At 29.0% G+C, this 15,592-nt stretch overlaps 1 protein-coding gene and 1 long non-coding RNA gene across 30 annotated transcripts; one reads left to right on the top strand and one right to left on the bottom strand.

The window, feature by feature from the left end:
• The first annotated feature begins 262 nt into the window (after nt 1–262).
• Nucleotides 263–4,137, top strand: LOC114280552 (uncharacterized). Of its 29 annotated transcripts, none has more exons than XM_082916584.1 (8): nt 293–548; nt 1,377–1,441; nt 1,946–1,957; nt 2,042–2,120; nt 2,264–2,375; nt 3,409–3,506; nt 3,601–3,673; nt 3,757–4,020. In XM_082916584.1, the coding sequence occupies exons 4-7, from the start codon at nt 2,110–2,112 to the stop codon at nt 3,653–3,655; spliced, it is 276 nt and encodes a 91-aa protein (XP_082772710.1). In that variant the 5' UTR covers nt 293–548; nt 1,377–1,441; nt 1,946–1,957; nt 2,042–2,109; the 3' UTR covers nt 3,656–3,673; nt 3,757–4,020. The 29 variants fall into 28 exon arrangements, 6 of the variants coding, with proteins under 6 accessions (XP_082772708.1, XP_082772710.1, XP_082772707.1 ...); XR_014362342.1 differs by adding an exon at nt 4,039–4,137 and having other exon boundaries at nt 263–548; nt 1,377–1,957; nt 3,413–3,506; nt 3,757–3,849; XR_014362343.1 differs by adding an exon at nt 4,039–4,137 and having other exon boundaries at nt 263–548; nt 1,377–1,957; nt 3,413–3,506; nt 3,601–3,667; nt 3,755–3,849.
• A 591-nt stretch (nt 4,138–4,728) lies between these two features.
• Nucleotides 4,729–7,193, bottom strand: LOC145820550 (uncharacterized). Its single transcript, XR_014362351.1, has 2 exons — nt 6,612–7,193; nt 4,729–6,058 (listed from the first exon to the last, which is right to left on the bottom strand). It is a non-coding gene; the product is annotated as an uncharacterized LOC145820550 (long non-coding RNA).
• Between the last annotated feature and the right edge of the window lie 8,399 nt (nt 7,194–15,592).

Below are 15,592 nucleotides of genomic sequence, written 5' to 3' on the forward strand. Positions count from 1 at the left end.
GTGTGATTGTATTTATATTTTTTAATCACACATTCTAATTAACATGTGATTAAAGATCACATAAAAAGAATTAAAAATATCTCACTTTTATTAGAAATGTGATTAAAAAAATCAAAATGATTTTTTAATCACATTTAATTTAATGAGTGAGATAATATTTTTTTTTAATCATACATTTTAAATAAGTGTGATTATATATATTTATTTTCATCATAGTTTCAAGTGTGGTTATATATAATTTTTCAATTTAATTTTTATATTAAATAATTATTCCCATATTGCATATAAGCTCATGAAATTGCATTGGTAGAGAGAGAAAGAGCTGGGCAATTTCTTTCTAGGGTTTCTTGCGGCTCTCCATCTCGCCTCTGTCATCGATGGCTACTGATCAACGCGCCTCTCCATCTCCCCTCTTGCTCCTCCTCCTTTCCTTGCTGATCGACGTCGCCGCTACTCTTGCTAGTCGCCGCCGTCGGCCTTTCCAGCGCTGCTTCTCCTCTCACCGTTGCTGCTTCTCTCTCTCTCTGGTTTATGTTTTCTCATTCACTGTAAGTTCTTCAATTCCTTCCCCAACCCCATGAACTTTTGATATGCTAGTTGACCTTAACCACGTGCACTGCACTCTTTGTAACCAATGAACCATTCAGTTTTCACAAATAGTCAACTCTCTCTCTTTCCATCCTTCCCCAAGTATTTATTCCCTTCAATTTTCTTCATATCTATTTGCTTTAGATTGCTTGGGAATTGTTTAAATTGCCTAATTTTTTTTAAAAAAAAATTGCTTGATTGCTTCTGTTAATTGCTTCAGATTTGTTGATTTATAGCATAATTTATGTTGAAATTTTTGTTCAAAATTGGTGAAACAATTTCTGTTTTTAAAAAAATAATTATTTTAAACAATCTGTTTCTGTGAACAAATTGTTGAAGGAGATTGAAGGAAGACCAATCTTACACTGCTTAGCTTGTAATTCTGTATTTATTGGTGAAACTCTGTGTGGCAGATGAGCATAATATGGTATCACCCAATACATTTCTACCATTCTTTAAACAAAATAAAATAAAATAATAATGATATTAGGCATTTATAATAAGATCACAAACTGTGAGGGAAATGGATAAGTTTGCACATGTTAACTTCTTATGAGCAACCAATAACTTTGGTCATGCCTGGATTTTCTGTGGTAGCCCATCCGTGTTGCTAATTCAACATGCCTCTTAACATATTTTAATTTGATGTTAATTATATTATAAGCCAACCAAGAAATTGCATAATTAAACTATAATTTTTATGATAATAATTTTGTGAAATTGCATATTATAAGCCAACTAACGCACAACACTTTGTTATGATTAGCTTGCTTTCTTTTCATTGTCAGGTGAAAATAATGATTCCCTACATAGTTCTTGTTGGCCCTATTGGTCTTGGTTTTGGATATATGAGGCAAGTACTATATGTTGTAATTGCATTTTGATTTGTTAATAATTTTGGCGGTTATGCAATTCTTGTGCAAAGATCTAATAACCAAGTTTAATCCTTGCTCTCAGTGCAGAAGGAAATAACATCCTTCCCTCTGTTAGCCTTGTTTTCTCTAGCATGCTCATTATTGCTAGTGCGAGTTATCCTCCAACATTTTTGGCTACTCACTATTTTACCTTCCAAATTCTTATTTTAAATCTGAAAAATGATCTTAGTAGATAGAGAATCTTGTTGTGTTAACACTCAAGAATGTGAATGTAACTACTATCTAATCATTATTACAATGCTTTACATAAGCTTTTGCAAGGCAATTAAATGCTTTCCAGACTGGTGATATGTTATTTGGCATGTAAGAGACTCTGTTTAAATGCTGTATATAGTTGCAAACTATGTTCTTGTTAATGTTTACTGCTTTATTTAGGTGGAATTCTTATATCTTATGGAGCTTCGCTTGGTGTTTTTCTACAGTGGGTTATCCAGGTTCTTTTCATTATCTTCTTTCTGTTATAGTGTTATATTATTCTTGTTCTATATTGTGAATGGACATGTCATGTGTGCTTTCAGGTCATAGTGCTTTGGAGAAGAGACTTGTATGATTCCATTATCATGGATGAGCATTTTAAAGGACAAAGATGTGCATACGGTTACTTTCTAACACCTTCTAGATATTAGGCATTTATATTGTTGTGCAGTTGATAGCATGCTTATTAAATCCAGTGGTGATTAGTGAACATACTCTGGATTCTGATTATTGTCTCCAACATCATCTTCTTTTCTTTTGCTCAGTTTTTCTCCCTGTTGCTGCCCGCAACAATCAATCTGGCCTTTGTACACATTGCCTCTTTTACTGATCTTTGTTTTTCATCTCTTATTCTTGGTGCTACTGCTGGTCTCTCATGTAAGTAATTGTTGCTAGCTACTTTTACTGGTGCAAGTGTCATTTTGGACTTTAGTTTGTAAGTTAGCTTTAGACATACTTCTATTGTGTCCGCTACTTTTGATTTTGGTGTAATGTTGTAATTTTTTTTTTTTTCAATGTGACATTTTCTGTATTAAACAGAAAAATAGCAAGATATAATACACGATTCATATACAATTTGACAACTATTCCTTAGTAATTCTCATATAATTTGATGCAAAGCTGAAAGGATATGTAGTGCATATGAATTATTTTTTTGGGAGAATGGTAACACAGACAGGTGTAGAGAATAGAAGTATGGAGCACATCATCATTCTATTCTAATGAACTTTATACATTGAAACTTATATTACATTGTGCATTATTATCTGAGTCTATGGTTCAGATTTTGCACCAATATTATGTATACCAATTGGAACCTCGATTGCCCAATGTGCTGAGATGAAACTTGTTCTTCATTGTTGCTGTGTGTTCTTTCTAAATCAAATATTTAGTATGGTATGATGTCACAGTAGATATACTTACGATATCTTCCTAAAAAAGTGATAAAGTATGATCCATGTGTATGACTATCCTTCATAGCAATCTTTAGGGTAAATTACAATGACACCCCCTCTATTTGTTTGAAATCACACTGTCACACCCCTTGTTCCTTGAAATCAACACAAGTCAAATCTATTTAGTTAAAATGTCAATTGACTTTTACAGCCTCATATGCCTTGGTAAACATTTCACCTAATCTATCCATAAATTCGACCATGTTTGTTTTCTTTCTTTTTTTCAGAAAAAAAAAATCAATTTTTTTTTTTGAAAAAGTAGAAACTAATTTAATAAAAATAAATATCAAAATATATTTAAAAAATTATTTATGGCCTCCCAAACATAAAATTATATAAAAATGGTCAGTCTTTGTGTTGACATTAATGTTTCAAAAATAGATGTTCAAACACTATATTGATGTTAATTTATTCAGTGTTGATCTCATGTTCTTTAATGGTTTTGTCTGAAACAGACAGGGAATCTGCTGCGCATTGCCATTTTTAACATTAGTTACATAAGAGGCCTTTTTCCTGAGAAATATTTCAATGATAAGTCTGTTCTTGCCTTTAGGTGAGTTTGTCATCATCAGATTTACTTCAAGTTTTCTATGAAATTTAAGTTCTCATTGGTGAATATATTTGAACAATCATGAAATTATGAATAGAGATGAAGATCAAGAAGCTTGCACCAATGGATGCAAAGTTTTGCAAACTAATTGATTGGATGGAGAAAGACATGTAGATTTTGCTGATATGATACTTTTGTACACTCAAATGTTCTTACACTCTTCTTAATCTGTTTGTTTTCTTAATTTTTGTAGGTGTTTATGATGCATTGCAGAAGAAATACCTAAGGACACTGTTGTTCTGTGTTTGTAAAGGAGTGGAAGGTTCAATGATTGAGGAATATGCATGTAAGATTTTAAGAATAGCCTATCCCTTGGAACTATCAATGATTGCCAAGAAAATATGCAGAAGTAACTGTTAATGACTCTGCTCTATGGCAATGTCTGTGCCAATCTTTTAGTATATGTAGATTTCCTTCGATGCATTATTAGAATTAGTAAATAAATTTATATTTCTTCTGCTGCGGTTGCTTTCAGTTACTCTAATTCTGAAAGCCAAGAGGTTTCAATGAAGATCAATTGCACTGTGATTGATGATGCCACTGGTGCTAGAAAGGTCTGTACACCTTATCATTTTTATATAATTTCTCTTTCATGTTTCTAAGAATCTAATATATATGTTCAGCTTTTTTGCGAATGTCTACACTAGCAGTGGTAGTTGACTTATTTTCTTTTTTAGATTCTTCTGGATTTCTGACATGTCCTGATAATTTTAAGTACACTACTTTGTTGTGCAAACATTTTACCAATTATCCATGTAGTACAATACTTTGTTTTTCTTTCTCTCTCATGCCAGTTTTTTTTCTCTTGATTTTTCATAGTTTTTCTCTTTCTTCTGTCCTTCATTTATTTTCTATTCAAACCTGACCGAAAGAAATGTCATATTTGTTTCACATTATTGAATTAGCAGACATTCACTAATGTAGATGTTGTTGAGTGTGGATTAGACTGCTATAGCCACATCTGGTGCATTTGTTTTCTTAGATTTCTTGCTAACTGCTTGTTTAAGCTTATTAATTTTGAAGTTTATAATTTGGCATGTTTGATCTAATGTACAGGTATTTAGTGATGCTGTGGTACAACTCTTCTTCTTCTTTTATTATTATTATTATTATTATTTTAACATCTCTGATTATATTCCTTATACAGTTATAGCCTTATAACTCCTCTTTTTTTTTTTTTTTTTTCCTTTTGCAATGATGCTAAAACATGTCTTGTTTCTCATATTTTTTGATGAATTATGAGGACTTTTGCCACATTGCCTATTTGTGTACAGAACAAATAGGCCCTAAATGTCGACGCTTTTTCAGTTCGTCAAACTTCATGAAGTTTGAGAAAGATGAGTCGGGAAGAATTGCCATCCTGCCATTTTTCCTTTATGTCATGCGTATGGTGGGTGTTGCTTTTCTATGCATAACAATGTCTTGTTTTCTGTACGTGTCTAACATGTGTAATTAGATAGTCACCCATAAAGTGTATTAAGTAATTTGAGTTAATAAGGCCTGTTAATACCAAGGTGCCTAATTATTGCAAAAAATTATTATAGTAATTTTTTCTTTGATAAGTAACAACAGTAAAATGAGTAACACAAGTATATAGGAAAATAGAAACTTAACCACCATCACCACCACCACCAATAGCATAAACTTCATATGCAAAAGAAAGGATTCAGAACAATAGATAAACAAAGAGTGACTGGTGTGAACTTTAACATAAAGACAACAGGCAACATAGCATACAAATTTTATCGTTTTACATGTAGTTGGTGACATTAACAGTTGTCATTAAGCCACTTTGTTCTGAATTGATTCCCAAGAGTGTGTGCTTTGCTCTGAAACTTAATTGATTTTAGGATTTGATTGTGTGTTGTTTATTCGAGGAAGAAAAATAGAAAATGAATAAGAGAGCATGATCCTTCCTGTAACAAAATATCTCTGATAAATTACAACATTAATAAGTTGCCCATCCATTCCAAATATTTTTTATATTATTGGTTTTACTTATGTCAAATAGAATATTCAAATATAGAAGTTGGAGAAAAGATGAGAGCATCTGCAATGGAGTGGCTAAAAATGTGTTTTATTGAGAATCAGTTTGATGTGGTTGTGATTCATGTGATGATTGTCAACACTTATACTATGCTCCTTGTGACAAGTTCTGATGAACTTAACAAATGACAACCCTGTGTGCTGTCAGCAAATTGCTGCCAGTGGAGGACGGGGGAAACCTTGTCTTCATTGATTGCTGGCCACTTTCCATCATTCAGTTCATATTTGCCTCCCTTCAGCGATATAAGAAATGTTACCTTGTTGTCCAAGTCTTAAGACATTTGAAAGGGTGTGATCGGTCGGACTTTATCTTTTGTAAGACTAGAACAATCTCTACAAATAGTTAGTTTATTCATATGCTTCTAGTGGTTTTTGAATTAATTTTTATTTTCATTTTTCAGGTTAGAAATTCTTGGAGAGATGCAAAATATGGTCAAAAAATTCAAGAACTTAGGCTCTGTTTGTTTGTATTCCCAAATCAATTTTCTACATGTGTTTTGGAGCATCATGTTTGGTTACGTTTTCAAATCAATTTTCTACACTCTCTGCAGAGAACTCTGCGCACACAGGCGTGTTTTCTGTCCAGGCGTGTTTTCTGTCCACCGGATGACCACCCGGTAGACCACCCGGATGACCACCCGGTAGACCACCCGGATGTCCACCCGGATGTCCGGCTGATTTCCAGATTTTTTTTTTTTTTTTTTTTTTTTTTGCAATTGATTTACATAATCGGGACAAATATTTTCTGAAAATTTTTAAATTTTTTATGTGCTTTAAAATAATTTTGAATTGTATATTTAGTTATGAGTTGTAAATTTTTGTATCACATATCAAATGTCACATCAATAATTTCCCACTCAAATCAAACCTCTTTTCCAAAACTATTTTCAAAACTCTTTACCAAACAAATTTTCTACACTCAAATCATAATTCCACAACACACAAACTCAAAATATAACTCATACTCTCAAATCACATTTACAAAACTCTACCAAACGCTACCTTAGTTTTTTAAGTTTTTTCATTTTTTAATATATGTAAGCATGGTTTAAAACTTTTTATTTAATTCATTTGTATATACTTTTGAACATATTTAATTTTCATTTATGAAATATATGACGTTATTCTATTCAATATGTGGTTGTGATTCAAATTATAGCATATAGTGTGTATTATATTCTTGATATGCGCATATAAAATAATATTGATTATTCTTCAAATATGTCGATTTTTTTTATTACAGGTTTTATTAGTTATTAGTCACACTTAAAAGGTGTGATCTAAATGTTATTAATCACACTTAAAAGGTGTGATCTAAATATTTTTAATCACACTTTAAAACTGTAATCTAAATGTTTTTAATCACACTTAAAAAGTGTGATCTAAATATTTTTAATCACACTTTAAAGATGTGATGAAAGCATTTTTTAATGACACCTAAAAAGTGTGATTAAAAATGACCCATTTTAATCACACTCCCAAAGACCACACTTTAATAAAACTCAAAAGGTGTGATTAAAAAACATACATCACACAAAAAAAGTGTGATCTTTATCTGTATTTGTAGTAGTGCACAGACTGCTGAAGAATCTTTTAGAGTTAATTACTTTATGTATATAATTGATCAAGCTCTTTCTTCACTTAAGAGTAGGTTTGAACAATTTCAAGTATACAAGGAAAATTTTGGATTTTTGTTTGATTTGAAAAAGTTTAGTTCTACCAACAAGGAATGTTTGAAGACTTATTGTGTTAATCTTGAAGATTTTCTGAAACATGATGAACTTTCTGATATTGATAGAAGAGATCTATTTTCAAAGTTGAATGTCTTGAAAGAAGTTTTACCGGAAGAAATCAAAAGGCCAATTGAAGTATTAAATTATTTAAAAACAATGGATGGTTGTTTCCCAAATGCGTGGATTGTGTATAGAATTTTGTTAACTATACCTGTTACAGTGGCCTCTGGAGAAAGAAGTTTTTCAAAGTTGAAATTAATCAAATCTTATCTTCGGTCAACTATGTCACAAGAAAGATTGAATGGGTTAGCTTTGTTATCCATTTAAATATGATGGATAAATTCAATTATGCAAGCTTCATTAGTGATTTTGCAGTTAAAAATATGAGAAGAGTAATGTTTATGTGATAGTTGGTTCAATTGTAAACTGGATATTGCTAAATTATAAACCAACAAAATCAGATTTTTAGTTTTTTGAGTATTTGTAATGATTACTTTCTATCTTAATATATGAAATAAATTTTTGTTTATAATTTTAATGATTATATATGCAAGTAAATTTTTTTTTATAACTACAAACAAATAAAAAAGTTATTGTAACTTATCTTTTATCCATTAACTTTTTTTTTTTTTTTTCAATGTAAGAAAAACCCCATTTCTGAAGGTTGTCTTGGCCCTCTAAATCTCAGGGTCGGCCCTGCCCACAGGCCGAACATTAGTGTGTTAAAATTGCACTCCAGCTGTGCAATTTTTCTTAAGAAACGCAGTACAAATCTGATTAGTTCAGATTGATGAGTTGTAATTTTGTGCGTAAAATTAATTTTTTAATATTTTTTTTGGTGAATAGTAATAACTTTTTAACTTTTTGACTAACTTTTTGACTTTTTGTGTTTTTTAGGACATCCCAAACTTGGCCTTAGTAAAAAAGTTGATATCCCTAGCATTATCATTTTTTAAGGATAAATTACAAATGCATCCTCTTACGTTTGCCTAAAATACGAATTGTTCATTTTAGTTTGAAAAATTACAAATATCTCCCTATCAGAATTTTTTATTTAACAGAATTAATTGATAAAGTAAAATTTTTAATTGTTCACCTATATAATAATAAAATTATCTTAATTATTAATTGAAATAAAATTTTAACATTATTAAAAATCATTAATTAACTTGATGATTTATTAAGAAAATAACATATTTGTTATGAAATTAAAAATCTTTGGAGATATAATATAATTTCTAAAACTACAAAAATAATTTATAGTTTGGGTAAATTACATCGACACCCCCTGAGGTTTATGTTTATTACAGTTCCCCCTCACCTTTTGGAAATTACATTTCCCCCCTGAAGTTTAAAGTTTCATTATAGATTTCCCCCTCAACCCTTTTAATTTTTTTAAATACCAATTTTACCCTCATTTGGTAAATTACATTGACACCCCTCACCTTTTAGAAATTACAATCCCCTCCCTAAGGTTTAAGGTAGCATTACCAATTGCCCCCTAGGTTAGTATTAGTTAGAAAAAAAAATCATTGAAAAAAAAATTAATTGGAAAAAAATTAATGGAAAAAAAAAATTTGTTAGTAAAATTTTTAAATTTTTGTTTAAAAACCAACGTAAACTCATTTTTTGAATTTACGTTTTTTTCTCAAATTTACAAACTGAGACAACCATTTATAAACCAAAAAAATTATCAAACAAATTTTTATGACAGTTTTTAAAATTTTTGTAAATATAAATTGAAAATTGAAAATGAAATGGTTACCAAACAGGTCTCAGATGGTAAAAATATTGTAAAATTAACAAATAATCAAATAAGTTACCAACGTAAAAATGATTAATCAAAAGATTCTTAGGCTATGTATGGTTTGATTTTTAATTTTTTTTAAATTAAAAATTAATTTGGTTAAGAAATAAAAAATAAAAAAATAATTTTCATTTCGTTTAAGAAATGGACTAAGAATATTTTGATAAGTCATTTCTTACGTTGGTAACTTATTTAATTATTTGTTTATTTTACGACATCTTTACCATCTGAGACTTGTTTGGTAACCATTTCGTTTTTAGTTTTCAATTTATATTTACAAAAATTTTAAAAACTGTCATAAAAACTTGTTTGATAATTTTTTTGGTTTATAAATAGTTATCTCAGTTTGTAAATTTGAGAAAAAAATAAATTCAAAAAATAAGTTTACGTTGGTTTTTAAACAAAAATTTAAAAATTTTGGTAACAAATTTCTTTTTTCAATTAATTTTTTTTTTTCAATTAATTTTTTTCCAATTAATTTTTTTTTTCAACTAATATTAACCGATGGGACAATTGGTAATGCTACTTTAAACCTTAGGGAGGGGATTGTAATTTTTAAAATGTGAGCGGTGTCAATGTAATTTATCTAATGAGGGTAAAATTGGTATTTAAAAAAATTAAAAGGGCTAAGGGGAGAATTTGTAATGAAACTTTAAACCTCAAGGGGGAGATGTAAATTTCAAAAAATGAGGGAGGAAATTATAATAAATATAAACTTCAGGGAGTGTTATTGTAATTTACCCTTATAATTTAAATAAATCTCAAAACAAAAATGCCTTGAACCCCTAATGGGGTGACCCCACCCCCCACTATTTTTTAATTGGCTTAAAATTATTTATTTATTTATTTATTTTTATCTTATTCTCAGTCTCTCACGTAGAGGTGGGGTACTGGAGTCCCCTGACGGTCCCAGCAGTGTTGATCTCAGAAATGTGTATGTAATTTATCTTCTTTTATTTTTTTATTTTTTTTTAAGGAAACTTGCGTCTAGGTCTGGTCCACTCTTCGGACTGAAACCTCCAGTGTACAAAACTGTCGGTCTACTCTGAACAGTTTTACTTGATTCAGTAAAACGAATATCAGTGGTGACCTGATGGGATCAAATTTATCTTTAAAAATAGACCCACTTTTGCCCAACACATTAGATTTTAGAAAATGTCATGGCTCTTAAATTTTTTATTAAATTTATTAAATGAATGATTAAATATTTTACATGGAGGTGAAATTTATAAAAGTATAAGTTTTATATCTATGTGATAAATTTAGTTATTTATTTGATAGAAAATTTAATATTCCTAACATTACCCATAATTTTAGATTAAAAGTGCATCGGTTAACACTGTTAACTATATATGTAAAATGACTATAATATCCTTAAATCTTAGCCTTATTTGCTATTTTCTTTCTATTTTCTACCTCATACATATAATTTATAATTTTTAACATTAATTCAATTAAATCATAATTAATTATAAATTCTTTGTTATTTATTGTAATTCATTTTTATTTTAATTATATTTTAAATCACAATTAATCCTAAATTATTAATTATTTATTATAATTCTAAAATTTTAATTTTAATTTAATTTAATTATATTTTGGATCATAATTAATCATAAATTCTTAATTATTTATTTCAATTCCTAACATATCAATCTAATTTTAATTTAATTATATTTCAGATCAATCATTAATTAACATTTATTTTCTGTTTTTATGTAATTGTATTTTAAATCAACCCTTAATTATATTTTATATTTTAGATCAATCTTTAATTATATTTTAATTTATTTTATTTTAATTAACATATTAATATAATTTTAGTTTTGGAAAAAAATGAGGATAAAATTTTCTTTTTGTTGTATTAATTTCACTTTATTTTTTCATAATACTAAACCAACTCTCAAAAGTAGTGTGTGTGATATAGTTTTCGTAAGTTTAGATAGAAAACTAAAGGTAGCATTTTAGTTTAAAATCACATGGGAGTATGGTTATTAGAATCCTGATTTGGATAGTAAAATCTTAAGATTTTACGACTTTAGTTGGGCTAAGCGATTTGGATCGCATTAGGATCTTAAATTCAATATTATGATCCTAATCATAAAATCGTGTAGAATCACATTACGATCCCGATCTTACTATTTTATTATTATTATTTGTTTCTTATATATGAATATATATGTGTATGTTTATGTTTGTATAAGAAATTTGACTATAAACCCTCTCTCTCTCTCTCCAAACTTTTGTTCTAATTTACATAAAAAATGCATTATATCAAATTTATTATTTTTCTTTAATGATTTTAAAATTATTTCAGATACATGGCTATGGATAATTTCTCATTTTATTTTACATTGAAAGTAGAATCTTACGATTCTCGATCCGATTTTACAATCCAATCCACAAGTCTCTCTTAACAATTTTACCTAGGATCTCGATTTTAACAACATTAAATAGTGGATTTTTGATTATATTTAAATCATAAGGGAGTGAAGTGCTACATGCTCAAACTACAAGGGCATAAAATAAATTTAACCGTATGTTTTAATCCTCACTGATTTGGACAATTATCTTCAACTGAACCACATTAGTTGAAATTAAAAACTCTATAGAGCAAATACATAAAACTAATAATTTAAAAATGAAATTTAAAAAAAATGACAATTGTAACGCCCCCAAAAATTATACAATAAATACAACCCAAGAGCATGTATATATATAACAGCGTAAATCAGAGTATTAGTCCTTTCACTACATAAAGTTAATGATACAAAAGAGTTTAACATAAATAAATGCCCTTTGGGCTTACACCTTTCCAAGTATTGACTTGGTTACAACAAAAGGAGACTAGCTCATACAAATTTAGCCTTAGGCTATACAAAAAAATAATAATAATAAAACAAAACGAGAAGCACTTGCTTCTCAAAGATCTCTCCAATGCTATTGCCTTGGTGGGGGCATGCCATCATTACCTGGAAATATTTTTCCCAAATAAGGTGAGCCACAACCCAGTAGACATAATCTAACACAGTATAGGAGATTTAACGAAGATACAGGTGAAATGTGCAAATACAATGCCCTGAATAAAACATTTATACTTTTTGTATTGCCATAAAATACCAATTTCTTATTTGTCATACTTTCCTCTAATTCATTTCAATATATATATATATATATATAAATCGATTTCATTATTCCTCAATAACCCAAATAAGACTACAACTCAAAGGTTCATCAATTTCACAATTTACACATAAATACTTCAAACTGCCATTTTACGGATATTTCATCCGCGGGATTGGCACCCATGTATAAATTTTGGGACTTTCACCCAAGATACTCCGGGCCAACTTTATTATAATGGAGTCCATTCCCTTTCTCTTCCCAAACAATCATACGTATGCAATGTATTTAAACACATAATCACACATATGGAGTACATCCCCTTTCTCCTCCCAAATAATCATACATATACAATATATGCATAACATGATCACATTCAATGATAATCAACTATGGATTAGTTTCAATTTACCTAATCCATATGCAATTTCTACAACAATCAAAGCTATCTTCCACCGATAGTCCGATATAAGTATTTCTAAACAGATATATAATCTCAAGACAGATAATTTAATCAGAATTTCCAAGGATATGAAGCATTTCATATTCAATTCCACCATCCATTCCAATACTCACTCAATTCCATATTTACAACACGAATTTCAACTATTTATGCAAAATAGATATGATAGTCATTAGGGCAAAAATCTCATTTTTTAAAATATCAATCCAAGTACCAAAATCACCCATTTTGACCCAACAGGACTTCATTTTCAAACCTCAAGTTCATTTATTTCATTTCCACCAAAAACGCCTTTTTTACATCACACCCAAACCCTAGGTTTGCTCAAATTACTCTCAAATACCATCATTGTTACACAACTACAAATAATTGAGTTAAAAATCATAACAAAGTGTAGAAAATCCCTACCTCAAAGAGAGAAGATGAGCCAAGCAAGGATGAAACTTCGAAAATCCTGAAATCCAATTTCAATTGGGTCAAAATAAAGATCTTGAGAAACTCTACCTTTTTATCAAAGGAAGTAGGGTGAAGAACACAATGAATCTAGGTGAAATGGTAGAGAGAATGTGAGTTTTAGAGAGAGAAACTCATGATCTAGGGTTTTGGAGGGTTTTAGAAAGAGAGAGAGATATATGAAAAAGTGATTCAAAAATATCATCTTCACGGACTGTTATACATGTAGTCCGTTCGAGTATGGAAAGTGACGCTTGAGCGTCAGACATAAAGGTTCGCTCGAGCGTGGAATACATAATGCCAGAATTTTTGCAGACGAAGGACCCCACTCGAGCGTGAGACTGGACGCTTGAGTGTCCAATGCACTCTTCATAGTACTTGTATATTTGCAAAAATACTGAGAGTTGACAAATCAAGCTCGAGCGCAAGAATGGCCGCTCGAGCGAAAGAGAAAAATTTGTGAAGCCCGCTCGAGTGCAGGAATGCCCGCTCAAGCGGAAGAGCTAAAAATCTGGGCATCATAGGTTTGAAAAAAACAAGCAACCAACCCGTTTCAAACGCACAATTACAACCTGATAACCAAAATAGAGGGGAGATAAGGGAAACAATATATGAATAACCATTCAAAACCATACGAACCCGAGTTCGAAATACGATAAGTGACGTGTCAAAACTGGAACCGCTATAACAATAACCTAAGAGATAAAAATGAAATTAACCTCAAAATAAATGCAATTTCGACAGCACTACATTTAAAAAATAAAAATAAAAGAATATTAAGAAAATAACCAATAAGTCCTATTTTGATTTTGAAATTCCTAATGAGTCCTATCAAGTTTTAATATGGATAACTAAATTTTATTTGTGATAAAAGTTTCCCAAAAGATTTATTACTCTATAATGGTATGTCTTATCCCAATTTTACCCTTCCTATTTATATGAACAACAATTTTATAAAGAATTTTAACTTAATAAAATTTAAAATTTGGATTCTAAAAATTATTAATCTTATACTTATAATTTTATTTATGAAAATCATTTAATATGAAAAAATAAAAATAATTTAATTATAAAATTTCTAATAAATTAAAATTATTTATGAAATTTTTTGTTCATATTTTAATGAAAAAGATAAAATAAAAATAAATATACTATTATGAACAATTGAAATTTGATATAATTCAATAATAAAAGTGAAGCACTTGCTTTAAGTCTCGGTACAGCAAAAGGTCTTATTTTGAGTTGAAATCTTATAGGACAAATAAAAAATAAATAAAAAGAAAGAAAGAAAGGAATATCAGTAGTTTTTTCAAACTAAAATAAGATTATTAAATTTGTTATCAACCTTATATATTAGCTCTACACCCCTATGAGATCACATTCATATGTGTAATTGGTAGACAAATTAGTAATTTAACATAGATTCCTATCATTTGTGTACTAGTAAAAGGCTATCTCCCACTATCTCACACTCATAAATTAAAAATAAATAAAATTTAGTTAAAATAAAATATTTTTATAAATAATTTCATTCAGTAGATATTAATTTCACTAAATTTAATTTGTATAATTTTTTTTTAAAATTTTTTTTCACACGCTTGACATTTTTGATTAAAAACAAAATTTATTGACAGGACATATAAGCACAATATGATAATATGACATAATAAATGAATTCGATTAGAGCATCTCTAATCTTGCATTAAATTTAAATTTGATAAAAATTTTAGTAAAAAAGAAGTGCAATATCCTTTTATCAAACTTATATTATTTAATCTCTAGTAAAAATCTACTTCAACATGTTTTTGCCTAAAAAAGAAGAAAACAAAACAAAATAAAACAAAAATAGCTTGACTTTAATTTTTTGGTTTAGGTCACCCATGTGGTTGAGCTGGCCCTCTTATGGAGCAATGACCATTTTAAAAATATACCACGAAAAATAAAATTTAATTATTTATATTGAAACTTGATACAACTTGATAATAATATTAAGGGCAAAATATGACTGATTAATTGTTTTGTCAAGAATATTTCTATGTTTCTATTCTATACATATCGGTGCACATTATCACATTGCGGTCAAACCATTGCCTTGGACAGAGGATGCAACCATTTCAAGGGTGTTTCCACTAAAATTATAGCATACGAGTAATTCAACTAAATTTTAAAATCCCAATAAACATAATTAATTAAAAAAATTAATAGGTAAAAAATAAATATATTTTTGCCACAATAAAAACAAGAATAATTCTACATGCATTAATTAATATACTAATTAGTGTATTAATAAATAATGCGGCATGATTTTAGAAGTTTTAAGTATTTGTAATTTGTATAATAAATGGGATCAATAATACTAATTGATACACTAATTGATATATTAATTGATACATGTAGCACTACC

The sequence above is a fragment of the Camellia sinensis genome, chromosome 2 (assembly GCF_055761805.1).
Source record: "Camellia sinensis isolate YWXY chromosome 2, ASM5576180v1, whole genome shotgun sequence".
Taxonomy (NCBI): Eukaryota; Viridiplantae; Streptophyta; class Magnoliopsida; order Ericales; family Theaceae; genus Camellia; species Camellia sinensis.

What these genes read in the sequence shown, in the direction of transcription:
- LOC114280552 (XM_082916581.1), top strand. Translation starts at nt 378, where the DNA reads ATGGCTACTGATCAACGCGCCTCTCCATCTCCCCTCTTGCTCCTCCTC. An exon ending in TTTATGTTTTCTCATTCACT is followed by an intron (nt 549 to 1,376) that starts GTAAGTTCTTCA and finishes TTTCATTGTCAG; the next exon opens with GTGAAAATAATGATTCCCTA. An exon ending in TTCTACAGTGGGTTATCCAG is followed by an intron (nt 1,958 to 2,041) that starts GTTCTTTTCATT and finishes GTGTGCTTTCAG; the next exon opens with GTCATAGTGCTTTGGAGAAG.